Consider the following 27,271-nt stretch of genomic DNA (forward strand, 5'->3'; position numbering starts at 1 on the left):
ACGAACATCGTATTGTCTGTTGTCTGTGCGCACCTGACGCAATCCCGCCACAGGAATACGTTCAGGTTTTGATGGCTTTGCTTCAATATATTCTATATGCTCAAAGTGAGATGTCGATCATAAACATTTCGCGATTTTTTCGAATTTTACTGGTTTGCCTTTAATGGATATACGTGGTAGATCTATTTTTGCGTCTTTCCTCGTTTGAATAGAACTCCCACATTTCTTTTCATTTGATTGTGATATTATTACTGAATGGATTAGGGCAACCTTAACCTACATAAATGCTTTTTAATACTTCTGGAAAAGGGTTATTGGCGGAAGTCTTAAGAACATGACAGAGTAAGTGAGCATGGTTTTCATTGGTTCATATATGTGTTAATATGTTTCTCAAAATATATGACGGCGCGAAAACGATTGGACGAGCAAGCTGGTTCCCGGCTCACGATGCGGGTCGTCAACTTATGATTTGAAAGACGGGGCCCAGCTTATGGACGAGTTGCCTCCCTTATGAACTTCCGGCATCATGGCGGTGAGTAGGCCTAGTGCGTTCACTTTTCGATTAAATTGAAATGATGTCTTGGAGGGTACCGCTATAAGCTGCTAGCTACTTTTTGAGAGTTGCTTGTCTTCTTTGAATCATACTATATAACCCGGTTACCACGTAATGCTGATGACATTTTGATAGACCTGTTTCCAATAATGTAGCCCTTCGGTATTCGCGAACCTTACAAAGACGTCTTGAGATCATCTCATTGAACCCCTCGTTCACCGAAACATCGTCAGCCAACCTGACGATCATTTGGCTGCTTTGCTTAACAATAAAACATTAACGGAACGTAACGCAACGTAAGTAGCATACGACATAGTTTATTACGAAATCGGTGTTTTAAACGTGTTCACGTGTTCTAATTTGGCTACTATCACCGTCATCCTTGTATCGAATGATTCAGTGTATAGTTTTTATATATATTTTTTTAGCCACCTTATCATTTTACTAATCATGCTAATGATGTTAAGTGTAATTCACATCACACTGGTCCTTTGTTGCCCCACTTTTGGTGAAAACGGCTACTTATTGTCGGCGAAAAGGGCACCTCTATTTTTAATAACGATAAGAAGGATTTATACTATGTAGTAGTCACTATACAGGATGTTGATTTTTTTTTTCTGACATTCTTCTCGCATGCAACGAAAGGACATTGTGAATAATAATTTTTCTGACAGCACCCTCTTAAACACAATGTTAAATACTGTTTCAGCTTGACATTAAATTAATTTGAGTATGGCTACTTAAAAACTACACATGTGATGTGAAAAATAAGTTTACTTGCGCCTCCCATTCACAAATGTTCAGTGTTGCCGAGTAAATTGGAGTTGAGACTAATTTCTAATGTAAACTTGTTTTAATGCGATTAACTTTTCACAATTATTTGTGTTTGCATGTGACCATTCGAGTTTAATTTTATTTATTCCAGCAATAAAAAATAAGGTGACGTTTTTGTCAGGCAATAGTAGCTGTTTTTGCTTTAGGCTAGGTGCCTATTTCACTCAGTGACATTTTGCTGAGGTTCCATTTTAGCTATATTTCAATCATGGTTATCATGGTAATGGAATCGGGTGGTCAGACTAGCCGACTTGGTTGATGCATATCATCATATCCCAATTATGTAGATCAGTGATCATGATGTCAGTATGTGACTTGCCTGGCATAGACTCAATTATTTACAGACCATCGTCATATAGCCATGATAGCTGGAATACTACTGAGTGAGGCGCTAAACAACATCGAAACAAAACTTGCGAAATATGTTAATTGGACCTTCTTGGTGCCACAACATCATACAACATGAACAATTCAGGGTTAGAAAGTAATTTTCATGAATCTACAAAACTGATCTTCTACAGAGTTGCCATCTACTTAATGGTAAAAATGGTAGTCAACAATGTCACTAGTCCTTCCTTAAGTTGACTAGTATACTTATGCTAATTTTCAACTCAGTATACACAGCGCGATGTGCAACAGCATGAACAGTGAATGCTGATCACCCCAGTTTTAAGGTCATGACATTCATATTTTATGTCACGTATATTGTGCTACACTTATGAAATATGGGGATATTTGTTGAGTGATCACTGCAATGTTTGCCCCTTTTCTGCCATATTGTAACTAAGTTATTGATAAAAAGTTTTCATCATGTACTTTAGTTATATACTTTATATATATCCTTTGGCCATGATATAGAACCAGTGGTCCTAATTACTGGTATTGGTCATTCTGCATCACTTTGAGCTTTCCTCCATCATTAAGCTGTCATTGACACTGCTTGAAATGACTGAAAGACTGGTGCTATGTATTGGTGTTTAACATGTTTAAATAAGTATCGGTAATACCAAACTCATGGTGTTTTGTTTTTCAGGCGTCTTCTAATCAGGGAGGACCCCCAAACCCAATGATGAGACCACCTTTTGGGGTAAGGAGCATTTTTCGATCAAAAGAGATTTATCCAGTCCTTGAGCATGTTGAGGTTTCCAACTACAGTATTCTAATCTGTATGAATATGATGGTCAAGGATCTCCCAATATAAAATAGATAGTGTACGAAGAAAGTTCACCATCACCAGTGTCTAAAAAAGCTGCTGCAGTCGCAGGTCACCCAGTCTATCACTGATGCTTAATTCTGAACACTGATTAAGGTTAAACATTGATAGGAGGAATCATGATTTAATCCTGAATATCATAGCTCATACTGAATATGGAGAATACCCCCAACCATGTTGACATGCACATGTCATGATGCATACGATTATATCATCACTGATTGGGGAATTCCAGAATCAACAACAAAAATTGTGGCAGAGGGCGCAGCGGTCAATGTGGCTTTGTCTTCAGCACAAAGGACAGTTACCTTCACTACCACGAAGGACTATGAAGCGCCGTCCAAGCAAGGCATCATCTCCACCAAATGACTCCCGTCTTCTACGGGACGACTGAGACCTTCTGTCTCTAGTCGTACCAATATTTCAGTCTCCAGTAAGCGGAAGACTGGGACTTTTGGGTCATATTGGACGACCCCTTTGTCTCATCCACATCGCTCCAGAGGGTGCATCCCGCTAGCCAGTTGATGATGTTACAGGACACAATGGGTCCCACTGAACTCTTACAAACTTGCTGAACAGTCGTCCAGATTACATCCGCCTGCTTGGGACCTGAGTGTTATTCTTTGCCTTTTGACAATGGCAGATTATTAGCCTCTGGATGGAAAGGACTTCGAATGTCCTACTGGCCCTCCCTACTGCTGCTAGAGTTGGCGAGATACATGCCTTTGTTTTTGAGATGCAGTCATGGCATCTTTGTCTCCACTGGGACTTCATTATGAAGAACCAGCTTCCAGGAAAACCCGACAGATTATTTACCATATCGCCCCAGGCCTCCATCTTAGAATCGTGAGGACATCTGGTTATGTCCGGTCTGAGCCTACACCTTTGCCGACTTGCCGCTGCCTCAGACAGCGAATCCCCGCGAGACGATAGCTTTCGCATCCACGATGGCACTGCACAGTATCTGCAGCCTCAACGCCATCATGGAGGGATGTTTTTGGAAGTTGGATACAGTCTTCGCTTCCGACTACTTACGTGATATCTCCATTTCTGATGTACAAGGCCTCCATCAATTTGGTCTGCTGGTCCTTGCACAACAACTGATGACAGCTGACCCGTGAAGATCCGGGGTAGAATAGGGGTTCAGCAACCCATGCTTGCCGTAAAAGGTGACTAATGGAATCGGTATGGCTCGCTGACTTGGTTGATGCATGTCATCGTATCCAAATAGTGTGGGTTGATGCTCATGATGTCAATCACTTGATTGTCTGATCCAGACTTGATTATTTACAGACCGCCGTCATATAGCCGGAATTGTGCTGAGTATGGCGTTAAACGACAATCAAACAAACAAAACTGATGACGGCTTGGCAACGCAGATAATTAATACACATACCTGCTCCCACAGACTCGTACTTCGTATCTTGTACATACTGAATAAATTATTGAGGGCCATACCTTTGTTTATTATTTGTACGTCAGGTCCCCAGATTGAGTACTCGTTGGAGTCTGTCGACGTTCGTCTGTAGAGACACTAGTCTTCGACGATGAGGTTGCCCAAGGCGCGTCCGTTTCGGCGATGTCCCAAACCCTCACCTTCTCACCTCTGCCTAGTGCACGAGATGTCTCAGTATTGGTTTGAAGATCCTCTTATGGATGTTGTTGATGATTACCTCTTCTCGTCTCAGCATGCTTCAATCCCACGTGGGATTGATAGCTTCGACGAAGCGTTAAAAGAGATGCATGCCAAACTGATCATCCATCCGTCTTAGAGCGTATGTCGTGGTTTGTCTTGTAGACTTTTAAGACTAACTGACTTGAGACTAGGACTGGGACACCAACTGTGTGATACCTTGCTCATGATCCGAAACGATACCGTATATCATGTGCTCTTATCGGTGGTGTGTAAGCTATCTTTTTCACAGACAGGATGGCCAAATTCCTGGCCCACTAACAATTTACAGTTTGCAGTGTCATTTATGGTGCAATGGATGAAAATATTTATGTTTTCACAACTCATTTTCACTTGTAAATTGTGTTTGGTGTAACATTTATTAAAGAATATATTGAAGGTAAGACTCAATACTTTATACTTAGTGTGCGATTGTTTTTACCTGTGTCGAGAAATAAAATATCGCAATCCACTGATGCATCGGTGTATCGTCCCACTACAAATGGAGACCCCTTCCAAATTGGTTATAAGTGGTAGTTGAATAGTTTCCCTAATTCAAAACTATGCGGTTGTTCTGGAAACGATGTCCTCCGTGGAGACACATAACACATGTTATACCCAATTTCATGACGTTGTGTCATAGTAACTGTGTTCTAGTAGCGTTATCTCACTTATTCTACCCAGTCACGAGTCCATGTCTTTCAGACGCTATTGTGTTACAATCTTGAAAAAAGCATGTTCAGCACCAGGTTCCTCATGTATTTCTCCCAGTTGTAGACCACTACAGGCTAGCGTACTACGACCCACTGTCCAACTGTGTGATAAAATGCATTGTGTGAGATAAGGTTAAGCTTAAAAATTTCAAAATTTTATATGAAATTGTATATCTATATACTTATCCTATCTCACACGTTATATGCCTGCATGTAAAGCCCTGCTAGCCTGTCAGAGAATGATGTGGGTGTCAGGTGATCAGACTGCTTACGTCTATTTGCCCTGGTTTGTAGGGAGTGACCCATTTATTTGGTTTGTGACTATGGGGATGTTCGGGCAAAATGGTTTTACTAGCTAGAAACTTTCTTTAAGGAAGTTTCCACATAAGGATCGAAAGAAGAAGGAAGAAATGCATAGTGTGAGATGCAAAATGTTCAATATATCATGAAAGGTTTTACCTAAACCATGAATGCTTGTGTATTATTTAATGTACATGATGAATTTACCATGTTAGGAACTTGTATTGCAGATTGATAATCATTGAACCTTTTGAGTGTATCACACCATGAACTGAAATTGACATTGTCCAACAGAACAGAAATTGAAGCACTCAGAAAGGCAGATATCCTCATGAAGCTGTATCTTTCAGATACCTCCTGGGAATGCCCCCCCTCCGGGTTTCATCCCCCCACCTGGAATGGGAGGTCACGGTGACCTGAACCAACCTCCACCAGGACTGCCAGGTGAGGGGATACACAGACAGCAGTCACAGAGTTATCTGGAATTCAATACAATTTGGGGAAAATAGCGCTATTTTATTCAAAATATCAGAGGATTTTTAACATTGCATTTAACATGTTTATCACAGTTATGTAAAAGTAAGCACTAAACTCTTCTTCTTTATTGGTCCTCAGGGTTTAATTTAAGGAACTTGATATAACTTGAACCAAGTCCTATCTGATTGTTTGAAGCATCAGAGTCTGCTGTCAACAATAGTGACAAATTCTAGACTGATGAATGCAATATTCCTGATGTGGTGAACTACTGAACTGGTGTGGGGAACTATTGAACTGATGTGGGGAACTATTGAACTGGTGTGGGGAACTACTGAACTGGTGTGGGGAACTATTGAACTGATGTGGGGAACTATTGAACTGATGTGGTGAACTACTGAACTGGTGTGGGGAACTACTGAACTGGTGTGGGGAACTATTGAACTGATGTGGTGAACTACTGAACTGGTGTGGGGAACTATTGAACTGATGTGGGGAACTACTGAACTGGTGTGGGGAACTATTGAACTGATGTGGTGAACTACTGAACTGGTGTGGGGAACTATTGAACTGATGTGGGGAACTATTGAACTGATGTGGTGAACTACTGAACTGGTGTGGGGAACTACTGAACTGGTGTGGGGAACTATTGAACTGGGGAACTATTGAACTGGTGTGGGGAACTACTGAACTGGTGTGGGGAACTACTGAACTGGTGTGGGGAACTACTGAACTGGTGTGGGGAACTACTGAACTGGTGTGGGGAACTATTGAACTGGGGAACTATTGAACTGGTGTGGGGAACTATTGAACTGGTGTGGGGAACTATTGAACTGGTGTGGGGAACTACTGAACTGGTGTGGGGAACTATTGAACTGGTGTGGGGAACTATTGAACTGGTGTGGGGAACTACTGAACTGGTGTGGGGAACTATTGAACTGGTGTGGGGAACTACTGAACTGGTGTGGGGAACTACTGAACTGGTGTGGGGAACTATTGAACTGGGGAACTATTGAACTGGTGTGGGGAACTATTGAACTGGTGTGGGGAACTACTGAACTGGTGTGGGGAACTATTGAACTGGTGTGGGGAACTATTGTACTGGTGTGGGGAACTATTGAACTGGTGTGGGGAACTACTGAACTGGTGTGGGGAACTACCGAAGTGGTGTGGGGAACTATTGAACTGGTGTGGGGAACTATTGAACTGGGGAACTATTGAACTGGTGTGGGGAACTACTGAACTGGTGTGGGGAACTATTGAACTGGTGTGGGGAACTACCGAAGTGGTGTGGGGAACTATTGAACTGGTGTGGGGAACTATTGAACTGGTGTGGGGAACTATTGAACTGGTGTGGGGAACTACCGAAGTGGTGTGGGGAACTATTGAACTGGTGTGGGGAACTATTGAACTGGTGTGGGGAACTATTGAACTGGTGTGGGGAACTACCGAAGTGGTGTGGGGAACTACTGAACTGGTGTGGTGAACTACTGAACTGGTGTGGGGAACTATTGAACTGGTGTGGGGAACTATTGAACTGGGGAACTATTGAACTGGTGTGGGGAACTACTGAACTGGTGTGGTGAACTACTGAACTGGTGTGGGGAACTATTGAACTGGTGTGGGGAACTATTGAACTGGGGAACTATTGAACTGGTGTGGGGAACTATTGAACTGGTGTGGGGAACTATTGAACTGGTGTGGGGAACTATTGAACTGGTGTGGGGAACTACTGAACTGGTGTGGGGAACTACTGAACTGGTGTGGGGAACTACTGAACTGGTGTGGGGAACTACCGAAGTGGTGTGGGGAACTATTGAACTGGTGTGGGGAACTATTGAACTGGTGTGGGGAACTATTGAACTGGTGTGGGGAACTACCGAAGTGGTGTGGGGAACTATTGAACTGGTGTGGGGAACTATTGAACTGGTGTGGGGAACTATTGAACTGGTGTGGGGAACTACTGAACTGGGGAACTATTGAACTGGTGTGGGGAACTACTGAACTGGTGTGGGGAACTACCGAAGTGGTGTGGGGAACTACTGAACTGGTGTGGGGAACTACTGAACTGATGTGGGGAACTATTGAACTGGTGTGGGGAACTACCGAAGTGGTGTGGGGAACTATTGAACTGGTGTGGGGAACTATTGAACTGGTGTGGGGAACTATTGAACTGGTGTGGGGAACTATTGAACTGGTGTGGGGAACTACTGAACTGGTGTGGGGAACTATTGAACTGGTGTGGGGAACTACTGAACTGGTGTGGGGAACTACTGAACTGGTGTGGGGAACTACCGAAGTGGTGTGGGGAACTATTGAACTGGTGTGGGGAACTATTGAACTGGTGTGGGGAACTACCGAAGTGGTGTGGGGAACTATTGAACTGGTGTGGGGAACTACTGAACTGGTGTGGGGAACTATTGAACTGGTGTGGGGAACTATTGAACTGGTGTGGGGAACAACTGAGAGATAGTTAAGCAAAGAAGTAAACCCAAAGTTAGTTTACCTTGGTCTTGGCCATGTTGGCATGTTCACCACACAGGGGGACTTCCTCTTTGATTATCTCTGTAAAGGTAGGGGGGATGGATGTCCAAGTCATCTACAGTACCACAATTTGTTGAGTTTTGTCTCTTAGCGATGCCAGGATCCGCTGTTTGTGGGTTTGAATCCCAGATTTGACAACATATGTTATGTTAGGCTTTCCTTCCACATGTGTCCCACGTAAGCATGTTAAGCTGATACACCATGACATGAGTGGAAAAATGTTCAAAGTGGCATTGAACCCAACTCCCAATGATATGTTTGTGTTTAATTTGTCAGGATATAGTGGACCTCCCAACATGCCCCCTCCTGGATTCCCCCCCGGCATGCCGCCACCGATGGGGATGCCCCCACCCATGTTCCCTGGAGGTAAGTGTGAGTTAGCCACGTTAACAGGTTTATGTCATATCAAGGCCAGTTGGGGGCACAGGGGGCCCCGTTGTCTAGGGCACCGCTATTTGCAGTGTAGAGTTGCTTCCCTTGGGCACACTTGAAACCTAAGATTGTAGTTTCGAATTCTTGTTCGACCTGATTATGATGTTTCCAGGATCTTCAGCACTGTCTGAGACATCACACATTAAACTGAAGCACAGTAATATAACTGGAATACTGTTTAAAGCGGCATTCAACGCAACTCAAGGCTGGTTGCATAACATGTTAGAGAGTGTGTGTACCCAATGTCATCAGATTGTTTTGCAGGTGTCAGGGTAGTGGAGAAGCCTAGTGGCTCAAGCTTCACTGTTTTCAGACCATGGTAAGGATGTGTGGAGCCACCCATGGTGACAACAGAGGCTGATATAGTATTGGGTCTGTTCACCACATATACATGTGATAGGCTCTCCTATTGTACTCAGATGGCAGGGATTCATGTTGGGCATGTTAGGGTTTCTGGGTAAAAAGGAAAGTCCCCAGTACATTATGTTGTAAGAGATTAAAAGAATTGGGATTGTTACAATGTGTGATCTGGCTGATTGTGTCATTATATTCCAGTCTTACTATTTCTGATAATAATACTGTTGACTGATGTGGGACTCCATTCACTACTCACACTGGAACTGAGAACCTGGGACAGAAATGTTCTGCCGAGGCAGCAGCCTTGCAGGATTCTCGCAAACTTTTATTGATTGGGACAAGGGGCGTATTCATGTGGATGAGTTTATTTTTTGTAGTTATTGGAGTGACTTACTGTCTTAAAAACAGTGTACACCACAGGACAGCTGCTTCTATTATTGAATGTAAACGCCATGATTTTCGTTGCCTTATGCGCATGTTATGCGTCACAATGTACTATCAGCGCCTTTTGTTGGCGGAAAATCACAAATCAGAATCAAGTCAACACATTTTTGCAAATATAGTACTCACAGTTCTGATAATGTCAAAAACATTTGAAATGAACTCAGTATCACAGAATCACCGACCACAAGTTATGTTAGCGATATTCAGAATGTGTCGCATGGCTCACCTGAGAGTGACCATAGTGACAGACTGAGGAGAGGTAGAAAAACTGAGAAAGGTAGAAATTTTCAGTGACTGTTTCGTGACTACACATGGTTGCAGCATAACTCAGGAAGAAGTACTACGTCATGTCAGCTTTGTATAAATCATGTGAAATCTGATTCAGTAACAAAGCTTCATTCCAAAAGTTACTCTTTGATGTTAAAATTTCTTTAGTCGTATGGATAAAACCTCAGCAATAAGCATGCTGTGTTTTGACTAAAATAACCAGCTAAGAACCTTTGTATGCAACGCAAGATAATTCTGAGAATCTATATGAATACAACTGCTGGGCACTGTTTTCCTAAATCAGTCTGAACATACTTCTTCCATTCACGAATATGTTTCTTGCAGTGAAAGGGGGCACGGGTGGCCAAGGCATCTGAGGCGCCACGATTTGCTGTGCAGAGTTGCGTCCCTTGGGCACGCCAGAAACCTATGATCGTTGTCGAATCCTGGTTTGCCTCGATTATGTTTCTAAGTTTGTCAGCACCATACCCATGCTCATGGGTTTCACCGAAGGGGTAAACGTCTGAGACCTGCATCACTTCGGGCTTTCCTGCCACATTAAGCTGACACGTCGTGATATAACTGGAATACTGTTAAAAGCGGTGTTAAACCCAACTCACTTACTATAGTATGAGTTGTATATGCTGTATGTACCATGAGTACTCTTTGTATGTTGAGCAGGCAGTTCCACATCTTCACCTGTCATATCTGCATCATCAACCACTGCAGTGGATGGTGGAGACAAGGTAAGTCAGAACTCTATGACTCTCCCTTATACAACAGAGTAACTCAGAAATACACAGAAGGGGAGACAATCCAGGGGTCCCCCAATAATTAGTATTGAGGGTCCTGTAAACATGGTAAAGTAATGAAATGTTGTAGTGTACTGTACGTTTAGATAATTACTTTAGAGCCTGGAATGAATCAATGATCATGTGGACAGTGGTCATGATTGATGGATAAAAAAAAAGACCCCCATAACTGCTCTTGATGCGCTGTAGGTACAATGAAGATTATTGTGCGTCCTCTGGGATGCAGTCGATTCTCTTCCTGTGTCCAATCCCAACATTTGTGCGTTATGTAAAACCCTAAATGGTCATGTGTTGAATCACCGATTTTTGTCCAAATATTGTGTTGTGAGAAGAGCTGATTACTCTGGTCCTGTGACTGTGTGATCTGACTGTGTCCACGTGTCATGGGTTGTTGGTCATGCCTAACCCAGAATGTTTAGTGTCAGATGTAACTGGAATGTTGCTGACTTGCAGGAACACTCTCTCATTTACATAGAGAAACTAAAGGTGTGGTGAGTAGTGTAAAGTACTGTTGTGTTATCAGAGTGTGTGGACGGAGCACAAGGCGCCAGATGGAAGGACGTACTACTACAACAATGTCACCAAGCAGTCCAGCTGGGAGAAGCCTGACGACCTCAAGTCCGACACAGAGGTAACGCATGCATGCTTGAAAACTAGAACCTGTTTGGTAAAAACAATGTAGTGCTACTGATATTTTTTTGTATAATTACGCAAAATGGTAGGTGATGCAGAATGAGATTCATGTCTGAAGAAAGTTGCCCCCTGCTGGCTTTAGAACCATTGCTTGTTGAATGTATGAGCCAGGCACTGCGTGAACCTGTGTGTTGGAGCGTCTCCGTGAAGACATCAATCATACTGTTGTGGCCCTGTATCGATGGATTGTGGTACCATGTACTAGATCTTCTGTGTGATACATAGAATACTCAATGCTCAATGGAGCATTTTGACATTTCTAAATGGCCCATACTATTTACAGTCAAGTGGGCCATGTTTTGGTCAACAATGAACACTTCATGTTCTTGGATGTGTATGACTTACGGTGGTTATGTTGAAAATTAGAGTTTTTATGCAAGGTGACATGCATTGGGGCAGAAAGAAATTCATAGCATACAGATGAAGATAGAACACAGTCAAAACAACATACAACAACTTAGACTAGGATTATGTATATGCGTAAAGGTTCATGAAGATGTCTTGTATGTTTAAACATAGACTGGTCAAGGAATACCACTTAAGAAACATGACCACCATAAATGATGTAGACTCCGTCGTCAGCCGTTCCTATGGGTTGTCCATCTCTATGGTAGTGTAGCTACTGGTGTTTGTGTGTTTCAGCGGTTGTTGTCGCAGTGTCCGTGGAAGGAGTACAAGTCCGACAATGGCAAGGTGTACTACCATAACTCTCAGACCAAGGAGAGCAAGTGGACCAAGCCCAAAGACCTGGAGGAATTAGAAAGTAAGACTGTGTAACCTTGGTAACTTGTAGAGGCATTGCTTGAACACACAAATTGTTATTTCCAACATGTCCAGGAAGACAATGATGGCACTCCGGATAATATTACATATTTGTGTTTTTGTTTCCTACTTGACCCTGCTGACATCCACAGTTTAGCAATCTGCTTCGTACTCAACCAAAACATCTTCTTGCAGAAGACACAACTCAAACTGTATTATCTGATTTTGACCTAAAGGACATAAGGGTATCTGTTTATCCTGCAAACTATCTGATGCCCAACTATGTTACCTTTTGAAACACAGACAAGACAAAATGAGCCATTCACCTACACTGCTCTGTTGTAGCGGTAGAAACTAACATTTTAGTCCACTATGATAACAGCAAAACCGTCAGTAATCATGATAATGGCAAATTTCTACTTGTCCTTATGCTTAAGCTTGGAGGGCTATAGGACTAGTGCCAGTTTCTAATGATGCTGATGTAGTTCCACCTTCACTGTATGCATACTGTATATCCATCCTGGGTAATACATGCCACTATATTATGACACTAACAGCTCTGTATTTTTATGATTTCAGAAAAGCTATCTGACCAGAAAGCAAGGTGAGTTTAGTGCAGGGATAGATACTATGTACTGATTTATCTCATTTCTGTAATGCAATCTTAGACACAGATTATCTTTGAAATTTGTTCTCAACTTGAAGATATCATGGATGTGTAAACTGGATTCATCATAAGGGTAGGCCAACCTGACAGTTTCCTCATGTTTGTAATGATATCATAACTTAAACAAATAATTTGATAGAATTCTTGTCTAATGGTTTGGTAGTAGGAAGGAGCTGTCGTCGACAGTGTCTGCCCCGATTCCCCAGCTGAAACAGTCGTCCACCCCGTCGTCTGCCATCCAGCAGGCCATGCAGGCCACCCTGGCCTCCATTGAGCTGCCCCCCGCCGCCCCAGGGGGAGCACCTCCAGCCAAGCCAGAGGATTCCGATAGCGGGTAGGTGCACCGTGTCACTTGCCTGTGTCCAGAGACTTTCTGATTTTTGAACCAAGATGGTGTTTCTATCAGCCTTACTTTGTATCTCTGTGGCTTTTCCCACTATGAATAAGTTGTTTTGTCCCATTGCTAGGCCATAATCAAACGATATCGATACCCTAACATGACTTCTACAAAACGTTGTGCATTTGGCTAAAAGTAAAACAAGGAAACACTACATTGTCGTTTGGATTGGTCCTACTACCTTTGTCAAAGCTATGTTAAGTACTTGTTATGAATTGTTTATGCAGACAGTTGAAGCTGATTTTGTTTGTTTGTCCGATGTTTTCACGTAAAATGTCGGCCAAGTCTGCATTGATTAACCGCTCTGATGAATAAATCCTCTCAATGCTCTCAACACAAGTCAAAACGTGTCAATGCTGAAAAAAAAAAAAATGGTTCTTAGGCAAAAGCTTTTGAAAATATTGTGCGGGCGGGCATCCCTTTTTTTTCTTTTTTTTTTGGTTGTGTAAGAATCCAAAATTTGTATATCGCTGTGTATAAGGCGAGTTTTTCACAACTAGAATTAGGAGGCTTTCAAGGCGGTTTGACACAGGGTTGAGTTTTTTATGTTTTTTTTTTCCGCAACACAGACATTACTGTGGGCACGGAACACCGGAAATACCATGTCAACAAATCCGTACTGAAATACTCAAATTAATCATGTAATTACACTGTCTGGTTGTAGAAAGAGTTCATAATATATCTGGACTTATGTTGGTAATCTATTTAATAATTTCATTCAATATTGTTTCAATTCATTTCGGCAAAATTGTATGTGAAGTGATCGGAAGATCGCACAACTCACCGTTATTTACAGCAACCACGGTCATATTACCGCTATTGACGCCTTGAAACGAACTTTAGTGGATAGAGAATGGATACATATATCATAAATGCCATACATTGAATCGCTGAAAGTCATACTTGTTGTAGTTTGACTATTATGTCAACATTAAGTTTTTGAAATCGCGGGCACATGGACAGTGATTGGTCAAATTCTTCCATTCGAAAAACATTTCCGGCAATGGCGATCAGCTGAACCAAAGTGCTGCGCTTATGGATGGTTATTAATTTATTTCACATATATATAGTAAAGCTGCAACTAAACATGATATTGGAATAAATTATTCCTGACAAAATAATAGTTTCAGATACAATTCTTCCACTCATTGTATCAAAATTCTTTAAAGTTATATTATTGGCCGAATCACCGGTAGATTCCGAGAAAAGTGTATACAGCTGAATGCTACCTCCGGCTAAGTTTACGAGACAAGACGCATGGTAATCTTAATCTCTGCATATAAAACAATGCCAATCAGAACAAAAAACAATTTAATCGGCTAATCATTATGTTTAGTGATGTTTTATCTCAAATTTCAAATTTGTATTGACCAAGTTTAATTGATATAGTCTGTTCCGTAGCTGAAGGGCTACGATGTCTTTTTTTTCTGCAGAAGACAAACACATTTTTATTGCAAATGTAGAGATTTTGTATGCACTAGTGATGTGCTATATTCCGATTCGCTTTATAGCCGGGGTATATAAGTTAGCATCGATTTCCCGCTTATTTTACGAGACAAATAACCTATGCATTGTCCCTCATACAGTACACAAATACCATTGAATTTGTATTTGAATACCATCATTATGTCAAGTGTTGTATTGCAAATTTAATGTTTTCATTGACCAAATTTGCAAACAGAAAAGCAAGCACACAAACTCCTATTGCCGCCATGACCATAACACACGAGATGCGCAGTAAAGCAGTGCGCATGAAAAGGGAAGTAACTGCACGGTATATTGGATCGCATTGTTATTAAGTATTGTAGCATTTCACAGTTGAGGTCGTGTGTTCGAGATGCGGAACATTTAAGGATTTTTTTTTTGAAAATGGAAATAAAAACGAAACGTGCGGCAGACATTATGATGATGCGGCGGTGCCTGAGATATATTTTTTTTTACGCTTAGTAGTTACATGGCCGTGGCTAGAATGGCCTAAGACAGACTAACTGATGTGAACTGGTTCATATGGAGGACATCAGTTCACTCACTCTAGTTTTAACTGCTCCAAAGAATTCAGGATGGTAACTTAAACCAATATTGGTTGATTCTTGATTGTAAATAATTAAGTCTGGACCAGACACTGCTGTCATATGAACACACAAAGTGGTCACTAAAGTACAGATTCTAGTACCTTTGGGGGTTGTGTCCCATTCCAGATTCGAACCCACACTGCCAGAGTGAGGCACCTAATTGCCAGCACACAAAGGCTTCCACAAAAAGAAAGTCTGACAACTGGTAGTATCACATACTTTGTGTACCCCGGCACTGAGCTCTTCTTGTATCCTGGACTTATTATTTTTGGAATGTCCATGTTTGGGTCCACAACATGTTATTTGTGATGTTAATATGAATACATATAATGATAATGCAGCATTGGCGAGGCGGCATCTTGCAGGCATTCGTCCCCCTAGAGGGTCAAGACCCGACTGACCCTCAGGGAGATCACTGTCAGACTGCCATGCATTAGTGGCAGCCAGGCATTCTCTGACTTAACACGATCAGTGTTGTGTACATGTACAGTGAGACACCAGACTGGCAAGCATGTAGCAGCTCGGAAGATAAGTGGGGGTCTTAACTGCAAGGAGACTTTGTGAAAACTTGGAGACAGATAAAATGTGCCTGGTGAGTGCAGTTCAGTCGTGAGCCAGAGTTAGAATAGATGATGAAGATGACTGTTTTTCTCCAGCTCTGACGTGGAGGAGGTGAAGCAGCCCAAGAAAGAAGTCCCGCTGGTGTTCAAGAACAAGAAGGAGGCGGTGGAGGCATTCAAGGCTTTGCTGAAGGAGAAGGTGACTTGTTATCTACATATTCAGCTACCATGTGTGCCTCATGCTGGTAGTAAGAGCTGGCTGAAAAGGGTGTTCCTGGCCGTTTGACGACTGGTGCAAATTAATCACTCAAGCTTGCATATATAATATATATCAGTAAACAGATGATCCTGAAGTTAAGTATGGAAATACAATCTTATTTATTTTTCTCCACAAATACAGCTGTGGAGAGGGTGTGTGCATAATACATACGTGCTATGAGTTTTTATTACTTATTTAAGTGACTGCCAACACAACACTGGAAATATCATGTCAACAAATCTGTACCACAGTACACAAGTTAATTCTGGTATTGTAGCAGGGCAGTGAATGTACCAAAAGAGTACCGTAAAATTGTTTGTACACCCTAAAACATGAAAAAGAATAATAAGTAAAATGAATTTTGCATTATTTTAGCTGTGTACAATGTTCGGGAAGATGGATAATTATTCTTAGTATAATAAGATTAATGAATTTCTTACAAAATACATTGAGGCATATGACGACTTTGTACCAGGTTATTCGATAAATATTTACTGATCTAATAATAGAACTAGTTACATGATAAGTATGGTCTGACACATTTGATATGTAACACAGTAACAGACTCAACATGTAATAGTGCACAGGAATTTGATGATAGCGTGTAAAGCACAATATATCCAAATAGAAAAAAAAAATCACATCCCTCTATATATATAGACAAGGAGTGACACCCACCATCTTGGTCCTTTTTCAAGATTTCGCACTCGGTTCGAATCACAGCTCGATATCGCATGAAATATGAATGGCACTTATTTCAACCTATTGGTACTTGCTAAACAAACCATAGGCTACACAATCAGGTTCATCTGTGGTCACCTTACCTCACATTTATTTTAAAACAACCATCAAATCTCAGCTCTAAGCTGCGCCGCTGAGGTGAACAAGAAAAAGGTGGCTGGAAATTACGGTGCAAACATTTCTGATTGTCTAAAATGTGTACCATAATATTAACATAGCATATTCCGTAAAACAACACTTGCACTCTTGTCTCATTCATACAAGAATAAAGAGATAGAAAAGTTACACATTACTAATTACAAAAGCTTACAATTTATAAGCCTAGTTTACCACAATTTCTTAAATAGATTATAGCTGAGATTTAGATAATATTAGACACTTTTAGTTTACTAATAATACAGGTTTAATATACTGCAATATTTAAATGCAATAATATACAGTACAAATATATACACACATATACAACTAACCTGATGTAGTGGTTTGCTGTCAACTTGTCTGTGTAGAATGTGTTTGCAGACTGAGTACATGCAGTGAGACAAAGGGTTAACTTAGAGGGTTAGCTTGGCCAATCAGTTGAGCACGTCATGGCTTGGGTTGTTAAAGGCTTACAACATGAAGGACAATGAACTACATTTAAACTATCCTAACCACTACGTAAGAGTTAAACAGAGAAAAGCAAACACTCAGTTGCAGACACTACAGAATTAAGATTATATGAAGAATTAAATAAATATGTGCAAGGGCTACATCTGCTGCAGTATTACACTATCTGGTTATGAAAAGTGATCTAATCTATGAATATTAATTGTTTTCCATATTTACTTCAATATCGTTTACATTAATTATGGTAACATCATGTGTCATCTGTTTGGCAGATCACACCAACTCCAATCTCATTTAGAGCAATCACGATCAGATTACTGCTATTGACACTGTGAAATGTTGTCAGAGAATGGATACATATATCATAGATGCCATGCTCTCACTAATAAAAAGTCATAATTGTTGTTGTTTCACTAGTTTTATGTCAACGTATTGTTTTCACAATTAAAATAGAAAGACTGCAGGAAGCGTCAAACAGTGACTTGTCAATGTGTTCCATACATGAAATGTATCCGGCAATGTACTAAAGTGCCACGCTTATGCTTATTTTTATTTTAAATAGATGTAGAGCTGCATCTAAATTAACAAGGTATAAGAATATGTTATTTCTGGTAAAATAATAGGTTTGATACAGGTATACATGTGTTGTACCTGTGTTGCAGGCAGTATGATACAGGTATACATGTGTTGTACCTGTGTTGCAAGCAGTATGATACAGGTATACATGTGTTGTACCTGTGTTGCAGGCAGTGTGATACAGGTATACATGTGTTGCACCTGTGTTGTAGGCAGTGTGATACAGGTATACATGTGTTGTACCTGTGTTGCAGGCAGTATGATACAGGTATACATGTGTTGCACCTGTTTTGGGGCAGTAGGGTACAGGTATACATGTGTTGTACCTGTGTTGCAGGCAGTGTGATACAGGTATACATGTGTTGCACCTGTTTTGGGGCAGTATGATACAGGTACACATGTGTTGTACCTGTGTTGCAGGCAGTGTGATACAGGTATACATGTGTTGCACCTGTGTTGCAGGCAGTATGATATAGGTATACATGTGTTGCACCTGTTTTGGGGCAGTAGGGTACAGGTATACATGTGTTGTACCTGTGTTGCAGGCAGTGTGATACAGGTATACATGTGTTGTACCTGTGTTGCAGGCAGTGTGATACAGGTATACATGTGTTGTACCTGTGTTGCAGGCAGTATGATACAGGTATACATGTGTTGTACCTGTGTTGCAGGCAGTATGATACAGGTATACATGTGTTGCACCTGTTTTGGGGCAGTATGATACAGGTATACATGTGTTGTACCTGTGTTGCAGGCAGTAGGGTACAGGTATACATGTGTTGTACCTGTGTTGCAGGCAGTGTGATACAGGTATACATGTGTTGTACCTGTGTTGCAGGCAGTATGATACAGGTATACATGTGTTGCACCTGTGTTGCAGGCAGTATGATACAGGTATACATGTGTTGTACCTGTGTTGCAGGCAGTAGGGTACAGGTATACATGTGTTGCACCTGTTTTGGGGCAGTAGGGTACAGGTATACATGTGTTGTACCTGTGTTGCAGGCAGTGTGATACAGGTATACATGTGTTGCACCTGTGTTGTAGGCAGTGTGATACAGGTATACATGTGTTGTACCTGTGTTGCAGGCAGTATGATACAGGTATACATGTGTTGCACCTGTTTTGGGGCAGTAGGGTACAGGTATACATGTGTTGTACCTGTGTTGCAGGCAGTGTGATACATGTATACATGTGTTGCACCTGTGTTGCAGGCAGTATGATACAGGTATACATGTGTTGTACCTGTGTTGCAGGCAGTGTGATACAGGTATACATGTGTTGCACCTGTGTTGCAGGCAGTATGATACAGGTATACATGTGTTGTACCTGTGTTGCAGGCAGTATGATACAGGTATACATGTGTTGCACCTGTTTTGGGGCAGTAGGGTACAGGTACACATGTGTTGTATCTGTGTTGCAGGCAGTGTGATACAGGTATACATGTGTTGTACCTGTGTTGCAGGCAGTATGATACAGGTATACATGTGTTGTACCTGTGTTGCAGGCAGTATGATACAGGTATACATGTGTTGCACCTGTTTTGGGGCAGTAGGGTACAGGTATACATGTGTTGTACCTGTGTTGCAGGCAGTGTGATACAGGTATACATGTGTTGTACCTGTGTTGCAGGCAGTATGATACAGGTTTACATGTGTTGCACCTGTTATGGGGCAGTAGGGTACAGGTATACATGTGTTGTACCTGTGTTGTACCTGTGTTGCAGGCAGTATGATGTAGATGTACATGTGTTGCACCTGTGTTGCAGGCAGTGTGATGTAGATGTACATGTGTTGTACCCGTGTTGCAGGCAGTGTGATACAGGTATACATGTGTTGTACCTGTGTTGCAGGCAGTGTGATACATGTATACATGTGTTGCACCTGTGTTGCAGGCAGTATGATGTAGATGTACATGTGTTACACCTGTGTTGCAGGCAGTGTGATGTAGATGTACATGTGTTGCACCTGTGTTGCAGGCAGAATGATGTAGATGTACATGTGTTGCACCTGTGTTGCAGGAGGTGCCGTCCAACTGTTCCTGGGAGCAGGCCATGAAACTCATCATCAATGACCCACGCTATGGAGCGCTCAAACATCTCAATGAAAAGAAGCAAGCATTCAATGAATACAAGACACAGAGGGCTAAGGAGGAGAAGGTACGACCACTGCTGCAGGGCGTTTTACACTGTGTGGTTGTGACTACGCCAAAGACATGATCTAAGTATAACTAAGGCCTGAGATTTATTTGCCTTCATGCCAAGAAGCAGAATGCCAAATACAGAAATATAAAATTGTAAGTGTTGATTTAATTACTTTGTGTAAAGATCTTGGGGCACCTCCCATGGTAGTATATTGTTGTTGATATCTTATACACCCTGTTGTTTCTGAGTGCCATGCCCTCTACACCACAATGGTGAACTGTTGAGGGAATATTTGTCTTATGTGGTGGTTTTCTTTTGCTATGATCAAAATTCCCAAGGTGATAAAGAAAGACACCAAAGCTTCATCTGAAAGCTGACATTTGATTGGCTCAAGAAACCCAAACATCATTCATTATGATTCATTGGATTGGATGGTCAAAATTTGCTCAGGGTCCATGTGACGTGAAAGGTTGTCAGATATTTGCCCAGAAGGGTAAGCGTATCAGGGTTAAGATGTGATTTTAATGAGATTCATTTCCCTGCTATTAGATTTTGACAAAATAAACGGGAAGCATGACAAGGGAGTATATTATTATTTATCCAACACAACATTTCTTTGAACTTTCATTTGGTGTTTATTCTTTAATAGGTTTTGTTCATGATGTTATGACATCATACACATTTATTGCTTATTATTGTGTTGCTAGGATGAGCAGCGACTACGAGCCAAGCAGGCCAAGGAAGACCTTGAACACTTCCTGTGTAACAATGAGAAGATGAACTCTACAGTGAAATACTGGTACGATTGTCCCACTGTTTGATGTAGCAGCTGAAGAGGTAGAGAATGCCTACTTCACTGACATATACCATTGTATACTAAGGTGGAAATATTTGATAAAGTGTCATTTCATCCAAAAATGTTTTAACCTTACTGATTTCGGAGTGAGTGAAGTCGGTTTTAACGTTATTTCTGCAGTATCATGACGGGGGACACCAGAATTAGGCTGCACACATTGTATCTATGTTGGGAATTGAACCCTGTACTTTGGCGACATGAGTCAACATGGCTGGCTACCCCACTGCCCCTTATACTGATTCAGGAGATCATCTAGTAGCCTTCCGACTTTCTACAATATTTTCTGGAATCTGTTGAGAATTCTTGCTGTAGACCTTACAATCAGTCCGGACAGGCTGAGAGGGGACACATGATCAGACGCTCATTGAGACCTCATTGGTAGGCTCCTGTGTCAGGCTGACAGTGCTTGGACCAGGCACACATTGGCTTAGAATATGACAGTGATCAGAGGATACACTGTACTGTAGAAATGTCACTGTGTTATTCAACACACTGTCTGCAAGAACAGAATAACATAGTTACAATGCATGACCTGCCTGATAGCAATCTTATTAAAATCAGATCTTAGTACTCTCAACCGCTAAGCAAAGATCTGAGGACATCCCATTATGGGTCACATCGGAATGACCTTTTGTGAATTTTGACCGACCAATGAAATGACTGACAAGAAATCGACATTAGCCAATCAGAAGGCAGCTTTCTTGAGCTTTCCGACTCAAGTTTCAAACTGGCGACTACGCTTCGAAACATATTTTGACTTATTCTCGATTAAAAAAATTAAAACAGATAAGAAGTACATTCTGGAATGGCTTAAAGATGGCCTAGATTGTATGGATATAATCATAAAACCTGTAACTGTCGTTCGGAATACCCCATGTTGAATATTTCGTGGTTGCATGATTAGAAAACACATTCCGACTGTCATTTTCATGATCTGGTAAGTGACGCTCTGATTGGTTGGATGAAAGGTGGTTCTGACATGACCATTAATGGGATGTCCTCAGATCTTAGTTTAGTGATAGCGAGAACTAAGATCTGAATTTTAATGAGATTGGCCTGATAGGTGCTTGTGTTATATCAACCACTGGTTTTTGCTCCATTCTCGGGTATCGAGTGCGTATCATGTCTCCTTTCTGCTAAGGTATTTACCCTGGACTCATGAGCTACCATGCTCTTTCATGACTGAAACAAGTGGTGATATCACTGATAACTGGCTCTCCTCTGTGTCGGTCTCCTCAGATACAGCAGGAAATTATAGTAGCACTAGGGCACCCCTCCCCATCAAAATTCTCAAAATATCTTTACTAGCTAAACTTCCTTCTCAGTTGATTAAATATTGGACTGAACCAAGACCAGTCACTTTGCTTGTACGAATCTTGATCTAAGCCAAACTCTCGTTCAGAAGAGGCAGTTGGTTGTTGGCTTCAAGCACATGAGTAAAAGAATGTTTGTTCTAGGTTAGTGAAATGAAAGCTGTGGTGTGGATTGGTCCAGCGTCTATATCATAATAGAATCGAGGATGATCTCGTCCAAATTGGATTACTGATCATCTGTTGTGGTACAGCTGTAATATTGCTGACTGTAGCTTATGGCTTTCTATCACTCACTCACACACTGGAAACCCTTGTCTGAATAACTTTAAATTGCTGTTGCAGTAATTTCTAAACATGTCTAATTTGTTACTGTTTGTGATTGAAAACAACTCACTTTATCGTACTAATATTAACTACAGGAAAGCTGACAACATGTTTGGAGACCTGGAGGCGTGGCGGGCAGTCAACGAGCGAGACCGCCGGGATCTGTTTGATGATGTTGTGCATCTCCTTGCTAAACGGGAAAAGGTAGGTAACTCCATCTTAGGCAGCTGCAGTGTGAACTCCAGGGCCTGTTCCCCAGATCATAGCACTAAGATAATTGTAACTCCCATTCTTCACATCAGTTATGACAGTCATAGTGCTATGATTGCTTTCTGGATTGGTGCCCAGCTTGACAAAGCCTTCAGTTGGAATCTGCTGTGAGAAGCCCTAAATATTTCATTAAATGCCTTGAAACAATGAGTTAACTCAAGGACTATACCAATAAATATATTGTATTTACTTTTTCTAATACTGCATGATCACATTATATAGCCAAAGATTAGTCTGTAATTCAGTCTATAGATAATATGTCTGGACTTTAATATTTTGATTGTGTAATTGAATGTACAAATGGAGCTTTTCTGACAGAAAATCAATGTAAGATTCTCCTCATTTATCTTTTGAAAGCACACTTACTTTTAGCCTAGTATGATGAAAGATTTGAGAAGGCCTGAACATGGTGAACAAAAGACTACATTAATTTTTGTATGAACCTTGTGTTGGTGTAGTGAGAACATCAACTTTTACCTCACTTCAACCAACAGTGTCTTGTTGCGTGGTGTGTGGATTTAGCATGAACATGGCCACTTCTGTAGCTTCTCATTCATTCTCTCATGCCTTCAGGAGGAAGCCAAGACACTAAGAAAGCGCAACACCAAACTGTTCAATGAAATCCTTGACAGCATGCCGAGTCTCACATACTGCACTACATGGTCGGAAGCTCAAGCCATGCTGCTGGACAACCCCCGCTTCACAGAGGACCCGGATCTACAGAGTGAGTTCATACAGTGTTGTCTCCTCTTTGTCATAGATGTAGGCTGGGAACTGTAGGATGGTTTGCAGGTGGTAAAGATGGACAGACTATCATGTGTGGGAAGGTATGGAACTGGGGTCAGAGTTCTCGGGGGTTTTCTTGTGGGTTTTCTTGTGGGTTTTCTTGTGTAATGCTTTTGCATGTGTTTGCGTACTTGTTTTATGTGAACATCTTTGAATCTCAATATACTGTGCTCACTGACCGCCTCTGTGGTGTGTGGGGATTGTATCTGCCCTGAATGCTATAATTGACTTAGTTTTAATGATTTAGACAGACATAGTCATCTGTATTATATTTGCATCCATTTTTCATTTGCATTCAGTTTTCATGGATATAAGATGCACCATTTGGTATCTGGTAACACCCTGTCGAGGGTGTAGTGTGGTTGTGAAAGGTGCTTGTATTTCTCTACTAACAGGACCAGAGACTCTGTGCACTCTGTGCATTCCCCATCAAGTACCAAATACCACAGTGTATGAATAAGCCTTGAAACCTTTATAGTGTCATTTTTTTTTAATGATTTGATAAAACTTTAATAATATATACCAAAAGAAAGTCATTACATGTGAAGCCACAGATTTCATGAGCAAATGTCTTGGCTGAAACCCAAATCCAGTCAATATGGTTGAAAAATAGAATTAATTGGATCTACCAATCAGTATTGCTCTCTCTACTACTTAAACTTAAAGGCTGTAGTACAGAGAACTTGATCAATGGTGTACAGGGATGTTCCAATACCAACATTTCCTACTTGCCCAAGGGCAAGTAAACTTTATATTTTATTTTATACCTTAATATTTTACTTGCCCAGTCTGATCATCAACTTGCCCTGCTAAATTAGAGAAAAGAAGACAACTTTTAACAACAAATTCTTTTTAACTGCAGCAACAGCTATTGGGAGATAAGTGGAATAGAAAAATGTCAAGTAACATATTTTATCTGCAGTTGACAAACACACAATGCATCTTCTAAGTTAATACTTCAGATTGTCATACCTGCCCGAGGGCAACTAAATTATTTTTCCAATTGGCCGCCACTTTACTTTCCCAGGTCGGGCAAGTAGGGCATACTAATTGAACACCCCTGTATGTAGACATTAGACATGCCAGAGTCAACACAATCCTCGTCACAGGGTCATCAGTGATTGCCTCCTGTTACACTGGTATTACCTCCCTTTGCCCATGTAACAGCCTCTGGGACTTCTGTATAATGACGTTTGTAAGATATTTGAATACTTATCACGCTTATGGTTGTCTGCTGGCTGCAACTCTTTTCTGAGATTTATGATCAAGTCTAACTGTTTGAATAAAAAAGGAAGGGTTAGGGTAAAAGAAAAAAATATTCTTGGTTCTCAGGCACCGCCGCATCATCATAAAGTCTGCCGCACGTTTCGTTTTTATTTCCATTTTAAAAAAAAAAAGAAATCCTTAAATTTTCCGTGTCTCGAACACATGGCCCCCAACAGTGAAGTGCTGCAAAACTTAAAAACAATGCGATCCAATATAACGTGGAGTTACTTCCCCTCTCATGCTCACTGCTTTACTCAAATTACTGCACATCTCGTGTGTTATGGTCATGGCGGCAATAGGAGTTTGTGTGCTTGTTTTGCTGTTTGCAAATTTGGTCAATGAAAACATTAAATTTGCGATACAACATCACAAGACATGATGATGGTTTCAAATACAAATTTAATGGTATTTTTTGTACCGTATGTGGGACAATACTTCATACGCAGAGTTTAAGATTTACAATTACATGTGTAAAATAAGCGGGAAATCGATGCTAAATTATATACCCCATCTATAAAGGGAATCAGAATGAAGCACGTCACCAGTGCATACAAAATCCCTACATTTGCAATAAAAATGTGTTTGTCTTCCACAGAAAAAAATTACATCGTATCCCTTCAGCAAATTCAGGGAAACGAACAGATAATAACAATTAGACTTGGCCCATACAAATTTGAGATAAAACATTGCTAGACATGATGATTTACCGATTAAATTGTATTTCCTGTTCTGTTTGGCATTGTTTTATATGCAGAGATTAAGATTACCGTGTGTCTTGTCTCGTAACCTGAGCCGGAAGTAGCAATCATCTGTACACACGTTTCTCGAAATCTACAGGTGATTCGGTCAATTTTACAGGATTTTGATACAATGAGCGGAAGAATGGGATCTGAAACTATTATTTTATCAGGAATAATTTATTCCAATATCATGTTAGTTGCAGCTTTACTATATATATGTGAAATAAATTAATAACGATAAGCGAAGCACTTTGGTTCAGCTGATCGCCATTGCCTGATATTTTTTCATCGATGCTCCCGCGCCCGCGATGGCGAAAACTTTGTTGACATATAATGGTCAAACTACAACAAATGTGACTTTCGGCGATTCAATGTATGGCATTTATGATATTTCTATCCACTAAAATTCGTTTCAAAGTGTCAAGAGCAGCAATATGACCCTGGTTGCTGTAAATAATGTTGAGTTTTGCAATCTTCTGATCACTTCACATACCATTTTGCCGAAATGAATTGAAACAATATTGAATGAAATGTTGAATAAAATTACAACCATAAGTCCAGATATATGATGAACACTTTTTATAACCAGACAGTGTAATTATATGATTAATTAGCATACTTCAGTACGGATTTGTTGACATGGTATTTCTGGTGTTACATGTTATCAGTAATGTCTTTGTGTTGCGGACAAAAACATTAAAAAACTCAACCCTGTGTAAAGGATGCTGCCCCCCCCCCCAACCCCCCACCCCCCATCCCCCCCACACACAGAAAGCCTCCTAATTCTAGTTATGAAAAACTCGCCTTATACACAGCGATATATGGATTTGAATTCTTACTAGTTTGTACGCAACCACAAAAAAAAAAGGCCACCCACCCGTACGATATTTTCAAAAGCTATTGCCTGAGAACCAATTATGTTTTTGTTTTCAGCCTTATACTGTGCATTTTGCCTGACCACATTCCCACTTTACTACAGAACATACAGAAACACAGGACCAACATTCTTACATAAACATAGTCATCATATTATTAGTAATATTCAAACTTTTTGAATATTTGTCCACGTGTAGATAAAGCCTTATTCTTTTAGAACACTTTGCTACTAATTTCTCAAATGAATAAACATGATAAAAACAAATGCAGTTATGTATTTCCCACATCTTTCTTATGTGTGGTGTGACATTACTGACATGTACGAGTAACACTGGTAGTTATTACTTTGATAGTGCCCACATGGAAGACAGTCTCACTGGTCAGTTATCATGTCCAAATATGGTGACATCGAGTGACTTCCATGGTATGTCTGAAGTATACTTCTTCAAGTCAGCAAATCTGTTGTTATATGATGAATGTTGATGTTGTAAAACACTAGGATGAGGGTTCATTGCTTGTGGTGGTGCTTCATTGTTGCAGAGTTTTTTTACACTTGGATGAGAAAACAGGAACCTTATTTAATTAACAAGGCTCATTAAATTAAACATTAATCATGTTGATATCATTCAGGAGTGCTGATTTAAGAATCATAACATAGTAAACATGGTGTCACATTATGTCATGATCACCAAGCTGTCTGATATCACCAAAGAACGGAGACAGTCGGTGAAGATCTGTCTTCAGCAACC

General features: G+C 40.8%; 1 protein-coding gene across 4 annotated transcripts in view; it reads left to right on the top strand.

The window, feature by feature from the left end:
- Positions 1 to 410: 410 nt before the first annotated feature.
- LOC124121264 (pre-mRNA-processing factor 40 homolog A-like) overlaps positions 411 to 27,271 on the top strand; it is a 52,061-nt gene continuing 25,200 nt past the window's right edge. Inside the window, exons 1-14 of one of the 4 annotated variants that reach the window (XM_048387319.1) lie at positions 411 to 532; positions 2,421 to 2,474; positions 5,636 to 5,729; positions 8,580 to 8,669; positions 10,485 to 10,549; positions 11,139 to 11,246; positions 11,951 to 12,071; positions 12,650 to 12,674; positions 12,901 to 13,071; positions 15,863 to 15,965; positions 19,969 to 20,106; positions 20,799 to 20,890; positions 22,680 to 22,788; positions 23,428 to 23,578. In XM_048387319.1, the coding sequence (XP_048243276.1) occupies positions 527 to 532; positions 2,421 to 2,474; positions 5,636 to 5,729; positions 8,580 to 8,669; positions 10,485 to 10,549; positions 11,139 to 11,246; positions 11,951 to 12,071; positions 12,650 to 12,674; positions 12,901 to 13,071; positions 15,863 to 15,965; positions 19,969 to 20,106; positions 20,799 to 20,890; positions 22,680 to 22,788; positions 23,428 to 23,578 (1,327 nt within the window). In that variant the 5' untranslated portion in view covers positions 411 to 526. Of the gene's footprint in view, positions 533 to 829; positions 850 to 2,420; positions 2,475 to 5,635; positions 5,730 to 8,579; positions 8,670 to 10,484; positions 10,550 to 11,138; positions 11,247 to 11,950; positions 12,072 to 12,649; positions 12,675 to 12,900; positions 13,072 to 15,862; positions 15,966 to 19,968; positions 20,107 to 20,798; positions 20,891 to 22,679; positions 22,789 to 23,427; positions 23,579 to 27,271 lie in introns of those variants that run through there. The other 3 variants (XM_048387314.1, XM_048387308.1, XM_048387324.1) reach the window with 3 other exon arrangements.

This window comes from Haliotis rufescens, unplaced genomic scaffold (assembly GCF_023055435.1).
Source record: "Haliotis rufescens isolate VD_foot unplaced genomic scaffold, xgHalRufe1.0.p SCAF_10, whole genome shotgun sequence".
Classification (NCBI taxonomy): Eukaryota; Metazoa; Mollusca; class Gastropoda; order Lepetellida; family Haliotidae; genus Haliotis; species Haliotis rufescens.